The sequence below is a fragment of the Stegostoma tigrinum genome, chromosome 6 (assembly GCF_030684315.1).
Source record: "Stegostoma tigrinum isolate sSteTig4 chromosome 6, sSteTig4.hap1, whole genome shotgun sequence".
NCBI classification, from domain to species: Eukaryota; Metazoa; Chordata; class Chondrichthyes; order Orectolobiformes; family Stegostomatidae; genus Stegostoma; species Stegostoma tigrinum.
This window is the reverse complement of record NC_081359.1, coordinates 27862607-27881264: the sequence shown is the minus strand read 5'-3', so window position 1 is coordinate 27881264 and position 18658 is coordinate 27862607. Positions and strand designations below refer to the sequence as shown.

Here is an 18658-nt window from a genome sequence, read left to right as displayed (position 1 = left end):
AATGCTGTCACTGTAAAAAGTTTAGTTTGCCCTGGGTTGTTTTTATTTTTGAAGAAGTTGTAAAGATAGAGGTAATGAAGTGGCTGTGGGCACTGGCCTAAGTATATAGGCGAAGTGGCCTTCAGGTTTTTCTAAAAGCAGTTGTAACAATGGGAGGGACGTGGTCAGCTCTCCCAGACCAGGCTTTCTATTTTCTTTAAGCTGTAACAGTTAGAAGCTGTTTGGGTCCCAGAAGGGTTGCAAACTTCAGTAAATGATTGCTAACTGTGACTTTTTCTGAAATATGTCTGTGGTGTTCCCTCCTAGATTGGGAAACTGCACGTAAGAATCTGTCAGATTTTCCTTTTTGCCAAGAGTTGTATTCAGGAGATGTTACTATTATTGGAACAGTTAATTAGTAATGGGTACTGTATCTATTATTCGGTTAAGTTTTCCACTAATAAGTTACTCTGAATTCCTCTTGTGTTTATCAATTGTGTTTCAACACTATAGTTAAAATATAGTGTCTTGCTTAACATCAGATGCTTTGATCAGTTGCATCATGTCTGGAACAAGCATTTCACATCTCCCTTTAAAATAAGAAAAGTTTAGTGTCTAGGCTACCTTAAACTATTGTGAGGAGGGTCTGGTCTGGCTCATAACATAACTCTCATTATTGTTTTTTCCACTGTAACTTTAACTTGCTAAAACCAAACATGCATTAAGAAATTTCTGTTTTGCAGGGAATCATACAGTTAGAAAAGGAATTGGCATATCTTGGAAGTATATGTGCAGCTTCACTAATGAAAAAAGACCTTGCGCTTCCTGTGGGTATGGATCTTTACTTTTGTCAGTCAAAGTGTACAGTGATGAGGGTTTTGCACAAAATGTTGTGTTTTCCTGGATTGTAGATCATTGCTGAGTGATCTTTAGGTATTTATTGATTTGCTTTTGAAGTCTTTCAGTTTATCCAGTACTAATAATGAAAGCTAATTGCATCAAAAAAAATTGTGCTGTTATTCTGTTAAATCATCTTTTTGTTTCAACAGGCAATGAGTTGGAGGATGATCTTGAAATCCTTGAAGAATCAGCTCTGCAGGTGAGCTGTCAGTTGTTATAGTTAAATTACTCATTATTTTTCATAACCGTACCCACATGTGTTTTTCTCTTGCCAGGTGTGTAAAAACCATGCCGGTCTATTAGGAAAGGGCCTTGCTTTGTCTCATTCACCAACTATTTTGGAGGCACTAGAAGGGAATCTTCCCCTCCATCTGCAGAGCAATGAGCATTCTTTCTTAGAAGACTTTGTTGCGTGCTTACCTGGTTCCAGTGGTGGGCGACTTGCAAGGTAATACCTAGGTTTGATGTATAAAATTACTAACTCCTATGTCTTTTTTAAAATTTGTACGTAAATGTTGCTACAGCTTCCTTCATGTTGTCAGGTGGCTTCAACCGGATTCTTACGCAGATCCTCAGAAAACCTCCCTGATATTAAATAAGGACTACATCAGATGTGGTTGGCCTGCTACCATCACAGTTCAGACCAAAGACCAGTATGGAGATGTAGTACATGTTCCAAACCTGAAGGTATGAAGTAATTTGGAAATGGCTGTTCAAAGAAACAACTTAATGCAATAAATTTGTGTCCATAAGTTAGCTTTAATTTATAAATGTATATTTGGGAGCATTCAAAATATGCTATCTGGATCATACAAGTGAGCAAGAAATATTTCCGTTCAGGAAATAAATTCCAAATTTTAGTAGTGAATTTTCTTCTGTATAATCCAGCGATGCTTGAAAATTCAATGAATAGTGCCTTTCCTTAAATACCTTTATTTTTCTTTGTGAAATGCATTTTGTAAACATGACAATAGGTAGCTAATGCACTACTGCAATACTACAGACGATTTTAGTTTGTCGGAAACATCTTTTAGTATCAAAGCTTCTGAGTCACCGTTTCTGTTTGACTCTCAGTTTCTTCCTGCAGAGAGCCTCTGTTTTGTCAAAGAAAGTTTGTTTGTGTAGTTCGCTTGTGTTCCAAGGGCAGCATGGTGGCTCAGTAGTTAGCAATGCTGCCAGGTTTACAGTGCCAGGAACCCGGGTTCGATTCCAGCCTTGAGTGGCTTTCTGTTTAGAGTTTGCACGCTCTCACCACATCACATTTCAGCCTGGTGGTCCAGTTTCCTCCAAAAGCCCAAAGATCTGCTGATTAGATGGATTGGCCATGCTAAATTTCCCTGTTGTGTTCAGGGATGTGCAGGCCAGTTTGGTTAGCTATTTTAAATGTGGGATTATGGGGATAGGGTGCAGTTTTGGGTCTGGATGGGATGCTTTTCAGATGGTTGGTGCAGACTTGATGAGCTGAATGACCTCTCTGCATTGTAGGGATTCTGTGAACAGAAAATTAAGAAGCAGGAAAAGACTATTTGGTCTTGTCAGATGACTGTGCCATTCATTAAGTTGTGACTGATTTAGTTACAAGAAGATATAAGTGGAATGGTTAAATAGGCAGATAAGTGGCATATGTAATTTAACCCCTCAAAAATGTGAAGTGATAAACTTTGAAAAGAGTAATTTGACAAAGTATTCAATGACTGCGTGACATTAGGAAGTTATGTGGAACAAAAGGCATGTTTGTCCATAGGACACTGAAGGCAGAAGTGCATGTTGGTACGGTGGTTGAAAAGGCTGTGGGACACTTGCCTTTATCAATCAATGCACACATTACAAAAGCAGGGAAGTCTGTTAAAATTGTTTTGATCTTCAGTGAGACCACAGCTAGAGTACTGTGCAGTTGTGGTTGCCACGTGCATGGAAGGATGCGAGTGCATTGGAGCAGATGCAGAGAGGTTCCACAAGGATGCTGCCTGGGTTGGAAAATTTAAGTAATGAAAGTTTGCATAGGCTTGAGTTGTTTTCGTTGGAGCAGAGATGATTGAGGAACAATCTATTTGAGCTGTACAAGATTGAGGTATTTGCGAGAGTGGATAATGTGCAGTTGTTCCCCATAGTTGAAGGGTCAGTCACAAGGGGGCATGGGTTCAAAGCAATGGCAGGAGGTTAGGGAGGATATGAGGAAAACTTTTTTTTTAAACCTAGAGAGTCGTAATCGTCTAGAATGCGCTGCCTAGGAGCGTGCCTGCGAGAGTTGCTGCAGATCCTTTTTAAAAGTATGAGCACTTGGCCTGTCATGACGTTCAAGCCTATGGACCAAGTGCTGGTCGATGGTATTAGGTTGAAGGTCAGGTATTTCATTGTTACCTTACATTGTAAATTTCAATATAACTACATCTAATCATGGTAATCTTCAACTCGCATATTAGTTTCCAGTTCTTTATTTATCAAGGCAATCTTTAGCAAGCCTGTAACAAATTTGACAGAAATTATTGGAGAAACTCAGCAGGTCTGGCAGCATCTGTGGAGACACAACAGTTAATGTTTTGAGTCCAATTATCCTTTATAGCTCTATTCCTTTTCTGTTAACAATCTACTTCCCTTGAGTACTTCAATTGAATTTGGCTGTATCACACAGACCTTAACTGTGGCTTCATTTTGTTTTAAAATGTTTCTGCATTGTAGAGGTCATTGTAGAATGACCTCTACAATGCAGAGAGGTCATTCAGCTCATCAAGTCTGCACCAACCATCTGAAAACTGATTTCTTTAAATCTTTGCCCTCTATTCCCTCCTTCCATAAGCGGAAGCAGTTTCTTTCTGTTTACTCTTTGCAGATCTCTCATGATTTTGAATCCCCCTATCAAATTTCCCCCAGCCTTTTAATCTCTAAGGAAAGATGTCTGACCTTCTCCAGTCAGTTTTCATAACTGAAATTCCTCATCCTTCAAACCAGTCTTGTGAATCTTTTCTATGTTCTGTCCAACATCTTTGCGACCCAGAACTGGGCACAATACTCCAGCTAAAGCCAAATTAATGTGTTTTATGGGTTCAGCATAATCCCCTTGCTCTTGTATTCTGTACCCCTACTAATACAGCTTAAGACATTACATGTTTTCTTGATCACACTCTCAGCCTGTCCTGCCATCTTTAATGACTTATACGTTCAGGTTCTTCTACAGCTGTACATCCTTCAGAGATCAACATTTTATTTACTCATCTGTCCATGTTCTTTCTTTGCCAAAATTATTTCCTTCATATTTTCATGCATTGAACTTCATCTGCCACTGTCTGCCCATTCTACCATATTGGCTATGCCCTTTTGGAGTTCTTTACCATTCTCCTCTCACATTACAGTGCTTCCATGTCTGTATCACCTTCAAATTTTGAAACTATGCCCTGTACAGTAAGGTCAAGGCTATTGCTATATATCAGAAGGATCAAGGGACTTAAAAGTCCTGGCTGGAGATCTCCACTAACCTTCCACCAATCCTAAAACCATTCATTAACCACTGCAGTTTCCTGTCACCCAGCCAGTTTTGGATCCAGGTTGCTGTTGATACTTTTATTTCATGAGCTACAACTTTACTTAATATAATTCCATACAATATACCTAAGTATACCTTTTGGATGACAATATGTGGGGAACAAACAGAAATGCCATTTTCAAACCTTCCTGTTACCTCTTCAAAAAGCTCCAAGTTAGTTAAATGCAATTTTCTCTTAAGTCCATGCTGGCTTATGTCTTTTTCCATCTGACTATGAATTTTGCTTCAAATTATTTATGTGTAAGTTTCCCCATCACTGAAGATAAACTGACTGGTTTGTTATTGGAGGGTTTACCGTCAGCTCCTTTCATGAACATTGGTGCAACATTTGCAATTTTTCACTCTTCTGGTACCACCACCGGTACCACCACCAATCTCCTGTTGCTCAATCTCCAAAATCTCAGGTAGACTTTTAAAAATTGTGGTCAGTACTTCTGCACTTCCCGCTCACTTTTGTCAGTATCTTTGGAATCATGCATCCTCGTCTTGCTTTCATTAAATTTGCTAATTTATATCATTTCATATGTTTTATTTGGTTCTCATTCTTATAAATAAATTGGAACAGAATTAAGTGAAGTTATCCTGAGAATCACTCCTTATAATTAGGATCAAAACGAACAGGGGAATGCTGAACTTGTGATTGGGAGCCTGGTTTCTCTGACTTGGCGAGTCAGGTATTTTGGTTCCACTGATCCATACGGCTTAATTTAACAACTGGAAGGTTCATTAATTGCAGTAGGCACCTGTGTTTTTTAAAATGTTTGTTTTCGTCGTCTTCAACATGGAAGGTAAATTGTATTTTACGGTTTAACTTCAAATTATTACAACTTCAGCGTACTGGAACCAATCTGCAGAACTAGTTAATCCCGCGTGAGCTCCTAGTTTAGCGGTAGCAGTAAAACCATTTATTTAAAAAAGGGATACAGACCGTTGGTGCTTGTTTCGCACCACACCATGAAAGAGAAACAAAATTTAGAGGTGTTTTTCAATTTTGTTTTGTTGATTTTTATTTTTGCCCTAGCTCTTCAATTTATTTTATAAATATGAAGATGTACAATAAATTGACCACAACATAATCATCTTTGCTAGAATACATTGTGCAAAACCGAAAGACTCCCTCAATGAAAAATATCCCATTAATACAAGTCTGATGAAGTCTTGCATATTGGCATGTAATTCCTTTTGTGTCAATAACAAAACTTCATATTTTTCTTAAGTGGCTACTTTTAGAATTAAAATGCTTTTACTTAGATCTATCAGAAGGAATGAAAAGAGTAATCTTTGTAAAATCTTGCTACTTTTTAACAGGTTGAGGTGAAAGCTGTTCCTCTTTCTCAAAAGAAGTCTATGCAGCAGGAGAACACTAAAAAACTGCACCGTATCCCTGGCAGTCCTCCAACTATTGTTCCATGTACTGATATGACGTTTGGTGGATTACCCTCTCCCAAACTGGAAGTGTCTTACGAACCAATGATCGTAAAAGAAGCTCGGTATACTGCAATCACTATGATGAAGGTAGTTTATACACATTCTCAACATTTCAATTTCACAGCAAACCATTTCCTAATTTGATCCCAGCCAATGTAATTGCCTCTCGTCAGGTACAGTCCAGCCCAGATAAATTATCTTTTCATGTTTAAATCAGAGAAGTCAGAGATTCAAAGAGTTGAAGCAAACATGTTTCTGCTAGCCTGTTCTGGAAGGTTGGCCTGAATCAGTTGTTAGTTAATCTGTTACTACAGTTTTGAACCATCTTGCTTTGTATTTGCCATATAAATGTGCTTCTGCATTCCTCTTCATATAGGCATATGAAAATTATTCTTTTGAAGAGCTTCGATTTGCATCTCCCACTCCTAAAAGGTAAAATGAAAACGCCAAATATAAACCAAAAAAAAATTGGTGCAAGGCATCTCCAAGTAGATTGACTTTATTGACTGACTTACTGATTATCTTTCTCAGGCCAAGTGAAAATATGTTAATTCGGGCTAATAATGATGGAACCTACAGTGCCAACTGGACCCCTGGAGCTGTAGGTCTTTACACTATCCATGTCACAATAGATGGGATTGAAACAGGTAACTTTGAGTTAAATGTTACATTTAATAGCCGCAAGCAACCTGGTATACTGTTCAAAGGTTGAAAGTAGTTTCCATCTTGACCTTTAGATAAATTTGAAGATGTTTTTAGTTTGCTTTGTACTATTTTTATTGTTTTTCAATGCCTATAGAAATTTGAATCTTGATAACGTTGTCATCCAGTAAAACCCAGCATTCAGTTCAAGATAACAAGGTGTAGAGCTTGATGAACACAGCAGGCCAAGCAGCATCAGAGGACCAGGAAAGCTGATGTTTCGGGTCAAGACCCTTTTTCAGAAATGGGGGAGGGGAAGGGGATTCTGAAATAGAGGTGGTGGGGGAGGTGGACAGAAGATGGATAAAGGAGAAGGTAGGTGGAGCGGAGATAGACAGGTCAAAGAGACGGGGTTGGAGCCAGTAAAGGTAAATGTAGCTGGGGTGTTAGGGAGGCGATAGGTCAGCCCAGGGAGGACGCATAGGTCAAGGAGGCAGGATAAGGCTAGTGGGTAGGAGATGGGGGTGGGGCTTGAAGTGGGAGGAATGGTTAGGGAGGCGGGGACAAGCTGGGCTGGTTTCAGGATGCAGTTGGGGGAGGGGAGATTTTGAAACCTGTGATGCCCACATTGTTGCCCTTGGGCTTCAAGGCTCCGAAGTGAAATATGACATGCTGGTCCTGCAGCCTTCGGGTGGTGTCATTGTGGCAATGCAGGAGACCCAGGTTGGACATGTTGCCCAGGGAGTGGGAGGTGGAGTTGAAATGGTTCACGACTGGGGGTGTGTAGTTGTTTGTTGCGAACCGAGTGTAGGTGTTCCATAAAGCAGTCCCCAAGCCTCTGCTTGGTGTCCCCGATGTTGAGGGGGCCACAGCGGGACAGCAAATACAGTATACCACATTAGCAGATGTGCTGCTCTCTGAAGGGTCTAGGCCCGAAACGTCAGCTTTTGTGCTCCTGAGATGCTGCTTGGCCTGCTGTGTTCATCCATCCTCACATTTTATTATCTTGGAATTCTCCAGCATCTGCAGTTCCCATTATCTCTGCTGGTGAACATCTGTTTGATGTGGAAGGTCTTCCTAGGGCGTGGGATGGGGGTGAGAGGGGCAGTGTAGCACTTGCTGCAGTTGCAGGGAAAAGTGCTGGGGCTAGTGGGGAGTATGAGACAAGAGAGTCATGGAGAGAGTGGTCCCTCCAGAAAGCAGATGAGGGTGGGGAGGGAAAAATGCCTTTAGTAGTGGAGTCACATTGCAGGTGGCGGAAGTGTCGGAGGATGATGCATTGGATTCGGAGGTTGGTGGGGTGGTATGCGAGGACGAGGCGGATTCTGCTTTAATGGTTGTTGCGGGTAGGGGGTGTGAGGGATGGGTTGCGGGAAGTGCAAGAGACACAGTCAAGAGTGTTTTCGACCACTGTTGAGGGGAAGTTGCGGTCCTTGATAAACTAGGATATCTGGATGTCTAGGAGTGGAATGCCTGAACTCAGCAGCTGTAGCCCAGTTGAAGGAATGGGAATAGGGCGTGGCCTTTTTTTGCAGACAGGAGGCGTATTCTAGGTAGCTGTGGAAGTCAGTAGGCTTGAATGGATATCGGTTTCCAGGTGGTTGCCAGAGATGGAGACAGAGGCCCAGGAAGAGGAGAGAGGTATCGGAGATGATCCAGGTGAACTTAAAGTTGGGGTGGAAGGTGTTAGTGAAGTGGATGAACTGTTTGAGCTACTCGTGGGAGTGCGAGGCGGAGCTGATGCATGTCATCAATGTAATGGAGGAAGAGGCAGGGGATAGGGCCAATAGCTTTGGAAGAGGGGTTATTCCACGTATCCTACGAAGAGACAGGCAAAGCTTGGGCCCATGCCAGTTCCCATGGCCACCCCCTTTGTGGGAGGAATTGAAAGAGAAGTTGAGGGTGAGGATGAGTTCAACTAAGTGGATGAGGGTGTTAGTGGAGGGGGACTGGTCGAGCCTGTGGGACAGGAAGAAGCGGAGGTCCTTTCAGCCATCTGCATGGGGAATGCAACTGTATAGGGGCTGGACATCCGTGGTAAAGATGAGGTGTTGGGGACCAGGGAACTGGAAGTTTTGGAGGAGGTGGAGGGTGTTGGTGGTGTCCTGGGCGTAGGTAGGGAGTTCCTGGACCGAGCGGAAGAAAATGGAGTTGGGATAAGTGAAGATGAGTTCGGTGGGGCAGGAGCAGGTGGAGACAGTGGGCTATCCCAGGCCCTAAAAAGACCTTCCACATCAAACCGATTTTCACCTGCACACGTGCTGCTGTGGTATACTGTATCCGCTATTCCTGTTGTGCCCTCCTCTACAGCAGGGAAACCAAGCAGAGGCTTGGAGACCACTTTGTGGAACGCCCACGCTTGGTTCACAACAAACAACTACACATCCAGTCGCGAAACATTTCAACTCCGCCTCCCACTCCTTGGACAACATGTCCATCCTGGGCCTCCTGCATTGCCACAATGATGCCACCTGAAGGCTGCAGGAGCAGCATGTCATATTTCGCTTGTGAACCCTGCAGCCCAAGGGCATCAATGTGAACTTCGTAGGCTTCAAAATCTCCCCTCCCCTGACCGCATCCCAAAACCAGCCCAACTCATTCCCGCCTCCCTAACCATTCCTCCCACCTCAAGTCCCATCCCCATCTCGTTCCCACTAACCCATCCCACCTCCTTGACCTGTCCGTCCTCCCTGGACCGTCCTATCGCCTCCCTAACTTCCCATCTACATTCACCTTTACTGGTTCCAATCCCGCCTCTTTTGACCTGTCTGTCTCCTCTCCACCCATGTTCTCCTTTATCCATCTTCTATCCACCTCCCCCCCTCTGCCTGTTTATTTCAGAATCCCCTTCCCGTCACCCATTTCTGAAGAAGTGTCTCGACCCAAAACGTCAGCTTTCCTGCTCCTGATGCTGCTTGGCCTGCTGTGTTCATCCAGCTTCTACACCTTGTTATCTCAGATTCTCCAACATCAGCAATTCCTGCTATCTCTAATGTTCATTTAAAGCATTTTTTTTCTGGTTTTGCTAGTCTGGGTCTCTGTGTGTCAGCTGTAACTATTTAATTTGCAGCATGAGAATATTGCTGTCAGTTTGTTAGGATATTTGTGTGAATTATTTGTTAGTTCTATGGTGCTATCTTTCTTTGTATTAATTCAGTTATGTCTACGCCGTTTTGAAATTTCCCATTTGTTCAAGAAATATCTCGACTTTCAAAGCTTGTCGTTTTCATATTCTTTGTCTTGACATAGTGTGTTCGGATATTAGCTTGAAACTTATTGTTCTCTTCTGGCAGATGCTGGCCTTGAAGTAGAAGTAAAAGACCCACCCAAGGGAATGATACCACCAGGCTCTCAAATGGTCAAACCAAAAGCTGAACCACAACCAAGCAAGGTAGGATGTCTTGCGTGCATTAGCAAATAAAGTAGCGCAGCATGACTGATGTTGCTGCAGTAGGAATGCTGGAATTTGTGCTCTCCTTGTAAAGGTGGTGGAACAGCAGAATGTGATTTGTGGGAGTCAAAATGTCAAATCATGTCTCCTGTATCAGAACTGTGTGCATGCATTCTCTGTATATTAACAACTATGTTCTCCTTGCATACTTTGGTAATTTGAGATAGATCGTTTGATTCCTGTATGTGTGAATTTAGTAAATTTTGACTACAGCAATTTAAAGCATTACAGGTGTTTTTTTATCTGCAAGGGCACTGGTTCACCTTTCTAGATCATAACTACAAAGCAAAATTGTGACTTTAGAACTATTTTCTACTGTACCTCAGAATTGGCCAATTTCCTCGTAACTCTTTCTTAAATCAAATCCTGCTCTGTCAGTGTCAGCTTTTAATTCTCAACTGTTTTAATTTACCTGTTTAATCTGTTGCTTTTAATCTGAAAAGCTTTTTTTTCTTATTTCTTTGTCTTACTGTTTCCTTGCTTCTCTCAGGTCCGCAAATTTGTGACAAAGGACAGTGCAGGTCTTCGTATACGTAGCCATCCCTCTCTTCAAAGTGAGCAGATAGGCATAGTGAAGGTCAATGGAACCATCACTTTCAATGATGAGGTAAAGAACATTACTTGAGGTTTTGTAGATGAGGAATGAAAAAGACTGTATAACGGTGGGGGAAAGTATTTTTAGAGTTTAAACATTCATTAGCAATAGTGTAATAAGTGAGCAGCCTGTACATCACAAGCTTCAATAATTTTTACAGCAACAGTTAGATTGTATCTGCAGTTTCATTTTTGATTTGCTTTGACACATGCGAGTAACTTTGAGGCTGCAGTCTGGAAATGCTGCAAGTGGGCATCTTTTAAAATTTCCTGTGTATAGGTTTAATATCACCTGAGTATATCAGAATTATGTATCATGAGATATGTTATTTAAATTTCCAGAAGTTCTATTTACCTCAATATTATCTAAATCTCTGTCTGTTTATGCAGCCAGCAAAAGAAAGTTACTATATAACCGCGAATTTAGATGAATGGTGCAACTTTGCAGGGAGACAGGAACACAGGAATCTCTGTGTTCATGTGCATAATTCTCTGATAGTGGGCAGGCAAGTTGAAAATAGTTGTTACGAAGATTTATAGGATCCTAGGATTTATAAAGAGTCACAGAGTGTAAAAGCAACGAAGTGATGCTATACCTCTACAAATCATTGGTCGGACTACATTTGGAGTACTGGGTGCCTTATTTAAGGAAGGAAGTTAAAGCCATGGAGTGCTAAAGAAGATTTACTAGAGTGGTATCAGGAATGAAGAACTTTTGATACAAGGTAAATTTATAGAAATTAGGCTTATTCTTCTGCGAGTAGTGAAGATTAAGAGGTGTCTTTATTGAGGAGTTCAAAATTGTGAACAATTTTTGATAGGGCAAAGGAGGATATTCTGTTTCCAAAAATTGGGATGTCAGTAACTAGATCGTCACAGCTTCAAGATTGTTAGCAAGAAAACCAGGAGTGAAATGAAGAGAAGCTTCATTAGGATTTGGAATGTGCTGCCTGAGAGTGGTGGAGGTGGATTCCATGGGAGGTTTGAGAAGAGAGTAGAATGTGTTTTGGATGTGATGAATTTAAGCTGTGAGATTAGGATGGAGAATAGAACTAGCTAGGTAGCTTTTTCACAAGCCATTGCGCGTATGATGGATTGAATTGCCCCTTTCTCTACTGTAAAACTACGTAATGCTATGAATTAGCATAGTTGAGAGCGTAAATGCTAATCATTTGCTTTCTTTGTCCATAGATAAGGTCTCTATTAAAGTAGTGACTCATTGAGAATGGGAACTACTTGTTTTTGTAGGCCTTCAGACTATTTCCAACATGGCAAATATAAATTCTCACCATCTAGTACACTGGTTAGTGCTGTGTAGCGGGGGAAAGGCGTCACTTGTATTTCACTTCCATCGTATCGAGATAAATTCCAATTCCAAATACAAATGGTATATCTTGATATTGACAGTGGTGTGCACAGGTGAACAACAGGACTATGACAGAAATTGGGTTTATCATTGAATTGGAGCCTTTGTTACATTTGTGTAATTGACACTGCAATGTAAGACTTATACCTGCTGGCAGGATTGGGAGTTTATGAACCATTGATACTCAGTTTAATCTGGATGAAGGTTAGAAAGGAAACTTGTAGGCCCAAAGTTAAGTATCTAGCCACACATTTTTGGGCCAGTGGAAGCAAATACACATTTGTGGGGCCTTAGAATTTTGTATATTCAGCAAATGAGCTGAACCTTACAACTGAATAAGTTCAATTTACATTACCAGTGAGGACAGTTTATAAGGTAGTCAGAGTACATAGCATTAATAAGTGTGAATTGAAATTTATTTCCTTGGACAACTTCATCCAGTTGTTACTGGCTTCAGTATATATGTTACAGTTCTTGTGGTTTATTTCCTGTTTTTGTTTATTCAGGCCTGTTTAAGCGGAAGTAAGATTAGCTTTTGCTGTTAAAATTCCAATGCTGAATGAAACATTAGGCTCATGCTTTGTTGTCCTGATCAGTTTTCCATTCATGTAAAAACAAATTGCTCCCTTCAATGTATTTGAAGGTTAAAATTTAGTGTCTGATGCCCACCTTCTCTCTAGTCTGGAGCCTCATTGTCCTTTTTAGCTCTGGGGCAGTTACAGGAGGGCATGGCTCGTTTTATTGCTTGTTTCCCATAGATCCACAATGATGATGGTGTATGGCTGAGACTGAATGATGAGACTGTAAAGAAGTATGTTCCCAACATGAATGGTTACACTGAAGCCTGGTGCCTCTCTTTTAACCAACACCTGGGCAAGAGCCTTCTGGTCCCTGTTGATGTAAGTAAAGGTGCCAATGATGATGATATGCCTGTTATGGCAATATAACCCCTTTGCTGTCTGTGAGCACTGTTTCACACTATTTACCAAAATCTGCACTAATTAAAATTTATTCACTTGTATCTTTTAGTCTTGACCTTTAACTGTTAAAATCAATATGATAATGCAATTTCTTTAGCCTGCAAGCAATAAGAGCACTCATTTTAAAGGCTATCCTTCAAAAGGCAAAAGTTATTTGATAAGAAGGACAGAATTTTCTTCCAAGGGTTTGTAAAAAAAACTATGACACAGAATTAATGCCACAACAAACTAATGCAATATTTAACCAAGTAATACCTATTGTGTTTTCAGGCATTGTTGAATAGAGAAGGAAAATTATGTCAGCTCATTTGTGAAAATTACTTGGTCAAGTTCAGATATTTAGTGATGATTATAGGACATGATATGTTGAACATTTTTATGCACATATCATTTTCTGAGCACCTCCTCTATTTTGTCAGTGACAGGGATGCTGGCGACATTGAGATGAAGTGTAACTTTTAAAATAGATATTTGATCAGTTAGCCAATTAATTTTGTAGCACCTTTTTCCATTACATGGAGTTGTCTGATGCAGACTACTTCAATACAGTGTCTCATTTAACAGTTATGCAAGATATAGAATGCAGAAGGTTTATGTTGAAAATACTTGGAATGTAAGTGATGGCGTATGTGTGGCAGTATACTGTTCAGTCATAAGGATAACTAAGTCTCAGGCATAATACAAACTTTTAAATCCATGTAGAATTCTTAGTTTGCCAGCCACACTCCCGTTTACTCCCAGAATTCTAGTGCAGACACATTGCTAATTGATGGGAAATTTGAGTGATAAATGATATGAGTTATTGTTAATGGGTTTAAAAGTGTTTAATGACTTTTTTTGAGAAAAGCATCCACTCCCTCCTCTTCCCCGATCCTTTTCTTTCCAAGGCCGGTATTGTGTTACCACGTGCTGCAACAATACTGCTAGCCACACCACATGTATCCTGATGATATTAGAAGAGGAAAAGACATGATAAATGCAGTATTAAAACATTGCCCCCCCCCCCCCCACCCAACCCGTTATAAATGCTATATTTTTCTGCAGCAGAATCATATTTGCAGAATGGTGCCTGTTGGCCTGTGTTCTGAGGAATTAAAAGAGAAGAAAAGGTGCAATCCAGAGAATTAAATAGAAGTAATGAAAATCAAAGCAATACTTTTTAATTCAGTATGCCAGCAGCTTTACAATTAACACTTGATGGGTGTTTCATAATCTATTGCTTGTGCTATTAACCTGTGCCTATATTCAAGGCAGGAGTGGAAACATTTGAAGTGGTTTAAATTCAGTTGAAGTGAAAATGCTTGCAATACATCTTAGTCTATGAAGTGAATTATTTATAAAAATAAAACCTGCATCTGAATATTCTTTAAATTGGCTACAGATGCAATTTTTATAATTAATTTGCATTTTTGAAATTTTGAAGGTGAATATGTGCATTTATTGTATCTTTGCAACTAATTTCCATTTGCCACTTAATTTATTCTCTAACATCCAAGAAATTAAATTCTGCTTGCATGCAATAATGCAATATATAATAAAACACTATTAGCCAAAGGAATATCTGAACTCTCAAACACATGGCAGCTTATGGGTTTATGGAATCAAGCAACACAATGGTGTTTCTAAGCAGTGGCACATGTGTGCTATTAATTAAGATTTTCTCAAGCAAGCCACATTATTTCTGGCTTGTTTCTCACAGTGCAATTGCAGGTATCTTGTATGCATGCCACAGAATTTCTTTGCTAATATTGGCACTTCTGTGTTGCAAGATTGCAGGCGGGTTGTGGACCATACAGTTTATAAATTGCAGATTGAGGTTTGCATCTGTATTAATTGAGTTTTGTCAAGTAAAAGTCAAAAGAGAGGTACTAACTTAGTACATTCAGTGTTGTGCAGTCAGCTTTTGCTTTATTGATTCATGACCATGAATTTCATTAAATTTCAGCAGTTTGTTTCAAATAAATTATATGCATTCCTAACAAGTTTATTTTGTATGTTTTATTTTGAACAAATGTTTTTCACATTTTGCTTTCATCCAGAAGAATATGCAAATTGATATTGCTTTTGATAAGTGCGTAGATTTCATCATGAATTTTCCAATGTAGTACAGTTTTGTGAAGGAGTGAAATAACTGCCTTTCTTTAAATGTGTGGTGCCATTTTAAAAAAACAATACCTAGATCTGTGCTTATCTTGTGATCTATGATGTGTTGTGAATCAATTGTGAGTAACCTGTTGAAGGCGATATGGATGTTATGCACGAAGATCATGTTAAAGTATCAATATATTGAATCTCTTGCAGTTTTATCACCATACATCCTCTGTGGGTTTTATTTAGTTGCATGGTTTTCTAAATAACTAATTATCATTATACTAAAATTGGTGTATTAAAGAGTATTTAATTTGCCTAATCAAATAACTATATTCTTTAGCAATTCTGCTTGGGTTTGCAACACTTTTAGCACATCTGCACAGGATAAGTGAAAATATCTTGCTCTCTGTTTGGCAGTACTCCTCTCCGGCCTGTAACAATCCATTCCATCACAACCAATTGTTTATTTTATCAAAACTTTCCAGAATTATATTTAAGTTCTAAAGTCTTCCGTTCTATTGTTTTATTAATCCTTGAACTGTCACTATTGAGATTGACTGAGCACACTGTGCATCTATCAGCATAAAAATTCCATCCTTCTATTCATTATTTTTTCCTGACGCAAGCTCTGCAGCCTTTTAACACAAACTTTGCATCTCTTCTTGCCTTTTTAACTTAGCTGTCCAACATGTTGCCATTAACCTTTCACTTGTGCTTGAGGTACTACTTAGGCTAATCTATTGAGCAAAATGTTTATCAACGTTGAATACTTGAAGATGTTATTAAATAAGTCAGAATGACTGTTTTTGGAGCACGCATTAACTACTTAGTCACAGAATCAAATAAAAGCAAATTTATATCTCCTTTCTGTAACTGTTTTTTGTTCATTCGTCCAGTTTAACTATCTCTTTTCCTTTCTGTGTGTATGGTTCTTCCATGTTTCTATTCATCTCACTGTTCTTGCAGGCATGTTTCGGCTGTATTCGTGTTCATGTAATCTTAGCCTTTGTAGCTAAATCCAATTATTTTGTGTAATTAGTCTTTAGTTTACATTTTATAAAACTCTAAATACTCAAGTTCAAAGTTGAAAATTGGATTGTAATGCCCTTGCTATCTTGAAGTTATTTGAATGTGTAGTTTTCTAACCTCATGTTTCCCAAGAACTGTTGGGAATGCATGATTTGCCCTGGCTGGGAAGAGCACTTTTCCTGGGGATTCATTTAGGCAGACAGCAGTGACTGGGAAAGATTGAGGCTGGAATTAGATTTAATGGATCAGTTTGAGAAATTGAGTGAACTGAGCCTTCAGAACACAGGGCTAGGCCCATAGAAGTAAAGAAGAGTGAACCTCTTGAAAACTGTCTAAGCATTTTTAGTAGATGGTGCACTGCGGGATGTTCGTATGCTTGGATGGCACATACTTCTGTGAAACAATGTTTAGAGCTGAACTGGTAGCGGAATGGCAATGGAGTTCACGGGGTGAAGTTGTGCAAGTGGTGACATGGAGGTAACATCACTGCAATAAATCCAAAGACCTAGTGTAACGCTTTGGGAGTGGTAGGTTTAAATCCTATTGTGTCTAAAGAGATTTTAGTTGAATAAAAAAATCTGAAATTAACAGGTAGCCTAATGTCAACTGTAATCATCCTTGATTGTTCTAAATAGCCATCTTTTTGATTAATGCCCATTCAGGAAGGAAATCTGCAGTCCTTAACTGGTCTGGCCACGTGTGACTCCAGCCCCAGACCATTGGTTAACTCAACTGCTTTCTGAATTGGAGATAATGGGAACTGCAGATGCTGGAGAATCCAAGATAATAAAATGTGAGGCTGGATGAACACAGCAGGCCAAGCAGCATCTCAGGAGCACAAAAGCTGACGTTTCGGGCCTAGACCCTTCATCAGAGAGGGGGATGGGGTGAGGGTTCTGGAATAAATAGGGAGAGAGGGGGAGGCGGACCGAAGATGGAGAGAAAAGAAGATAGGTGGAGAGAGTATAGGTGGGGAGGTAGGGAGGGGATAGGTCAGTACAGGGAAGACTGACAGGTCAAGGAGGTGGGATGAGGTTAGTAGGTAAATGGGGTGCAGCTTGGGTTGGGAGGAAGGGATGGGTGAGAGGAAGAACAGGTTAGGGAAACAGAGACAGGTTGGACTGGTTTTGGGATGCAGTGGGTGGAGGGGAAGAGCTGGGCTGGTTGTGTGGTGCAGTGGGGGGAGGGGACGAACTGGGCTGGTTTAGGGATGCAGTTGGGGAAGGGGAGATTTTGAAACTGGTGAAGTCCACATTGAAACCATTAGGCTGCAGGGTTCCCAGGCGGAATATGAGTTGCTGTTCCTGCAGCGTTTGGGTGGCATCATTGTGGCACTGCAGGAGACCCATGATGGACATGTCATCTAAAGAATGGGAGGGGGAGTGGAAATGGTTTGCAACTGGGAGGTGCAGTTGTTTGTTGCGAACTGAGCGGAGGTGTTCTGCAAAGCGGTCTCCAAGCCTCCGCTTGGTTTCCCCAATGTAGACAAAGCCACACCGGGTACAACAAACAACTGCACCTCCCAGTCGCAAACCATTTCCACTCCCCCTCCCATTCTTTAGATGACATGTCCATCATGGGTCTCCTGCAGTGCCACAATGATGCCACCCAAACGTTGCAGGAACAGCAACTCATATTCCGCCTGGGAACCCTGCAGCCTAATGGTTTCAATGTGGACTTCACCAGTTTCAAAATCTCCCCTTCCCCAACTGCATCCCTAAACCAGCCCAGTTCGTCCCCTCCCCCCACTGCACCACACAACCAGCCCAGCTCTTCCCCTCCACCCACTGCATCCCAAAACCAGTCCAACCTGTCTCTGCCTCCCTAACCTGTTCTTCCTCTCGCCCATCCCTTCCTCCCAACCCAAGCCGCAGCCCCATCTACCTACTAACCTCATCCCACCTCCTTGACCTGTCCGTCTTCCCTGGACTGACCTATCCCCTCCCTACCTCCCCACCTATACTCTCTCCACCTATCTTCTTTTCTCTCCATCTTCGGTCCACCTCCCCCTCTCTCCCTATTTATTCCGGAACCCTCACCCCATCCCCCTCTCTGATGAAGGGGGGTCTAGGCCCGAAACGTCAGCTTTTGTGCTCCTGAGATGCTGCTTGGCCTGCTGTGTTCATCCAGCCTCACATTTTATTATCTTGCTTTCTGAATTGACCTGTCTAACCACTCGGTTCAGGAGCCATTAGGGTTGAGCAATGGATGCAGGCTCAGTGAGCAGCTTGCATGACTGTTGAACAAATATCAAAGCATTTTAAGGTGATGCATCTGCAACGGTCAAATATGGCAAATGAGTGCACAATTAGTGGGAGAATACTAAGAGTTTTAGACAGTAAAAGCCACAGACCCCTGAAGGTAGTAGGACAGTTTAATACAATGGTTCAGAAAGCATATATAATTTTTTCCATTAACTAGTATGTATAAGACAAGTGAGGTTGTGCTGGAACAATTCAGATCATCAGTTAGGCCATAATTTGCGTACAGAGTGCAGTTCTCGTCAGCTCATTACAGAATAGATATGACTGCAGAGGAGATGTTTGAAGATGCTACCAGGACAGGAAAATGCAGCTTTGAGGATAAATTAGTTAGTCTAGAGTTTATCGCTTTAGGACAGAGAAGACTGAGAAAAGATTTGATTTAAGATGTATAAA

At 40.9% G+C, this 18658-nt stretch overlaps 1 protein-coding gene across 6 annotated transcripts in view; it reads left to right on the top strand.

Annotated features, from left to right (window-relative positions):
• The window catches only part of mycbp2 (MYC binding protein 2), a 160096-nt gene that overhangs the window by 129265 nt on the left and 12173 nt on the right, over window positions 1-18658 (top strand). For 4 of the 6 annotated variants that reach the window (XM_059646500.1, XM_059646502.1, XM_059646501.1 and 1 more), the window contains 10 exons: window positions 723-810; window positions 1029-1078; window positions 1155-1327; window positions 1422-1566; window positions 5729-5935; window positions 6225-6280; window positions 6380-6495; window positions 9784-9881; window positions 10432-10548; window positions 12660-12800. In XM_059646500.1, coding sequence (XP_059502483.1) covers window positions 723-810; window positions 1029-1078; window positions 1155-1327; window positions 1422-1566; window positions 5729-5935; window positions 6225-6280; window positions 6380-6495; window positions 9784-9881; window positions 10432-10548; window positions 12660-12800 — 1191 coding nt within the window. The remainder of the gene's footprint in view (window positions 1-722; window positions 811-1028; window positions 1079-1154; window positions 1328-1421; window positions 1567-5728; window positions 5936-6224; window positions 6281-6379; window positions 6496-9783; window positions 9882-10431; window positions 10549-12659; window positions 12801-18658) is intronic. The other 2 variants (XM_059646503.1, XM_059646505.1) reach the window with 2 other exon arrangements.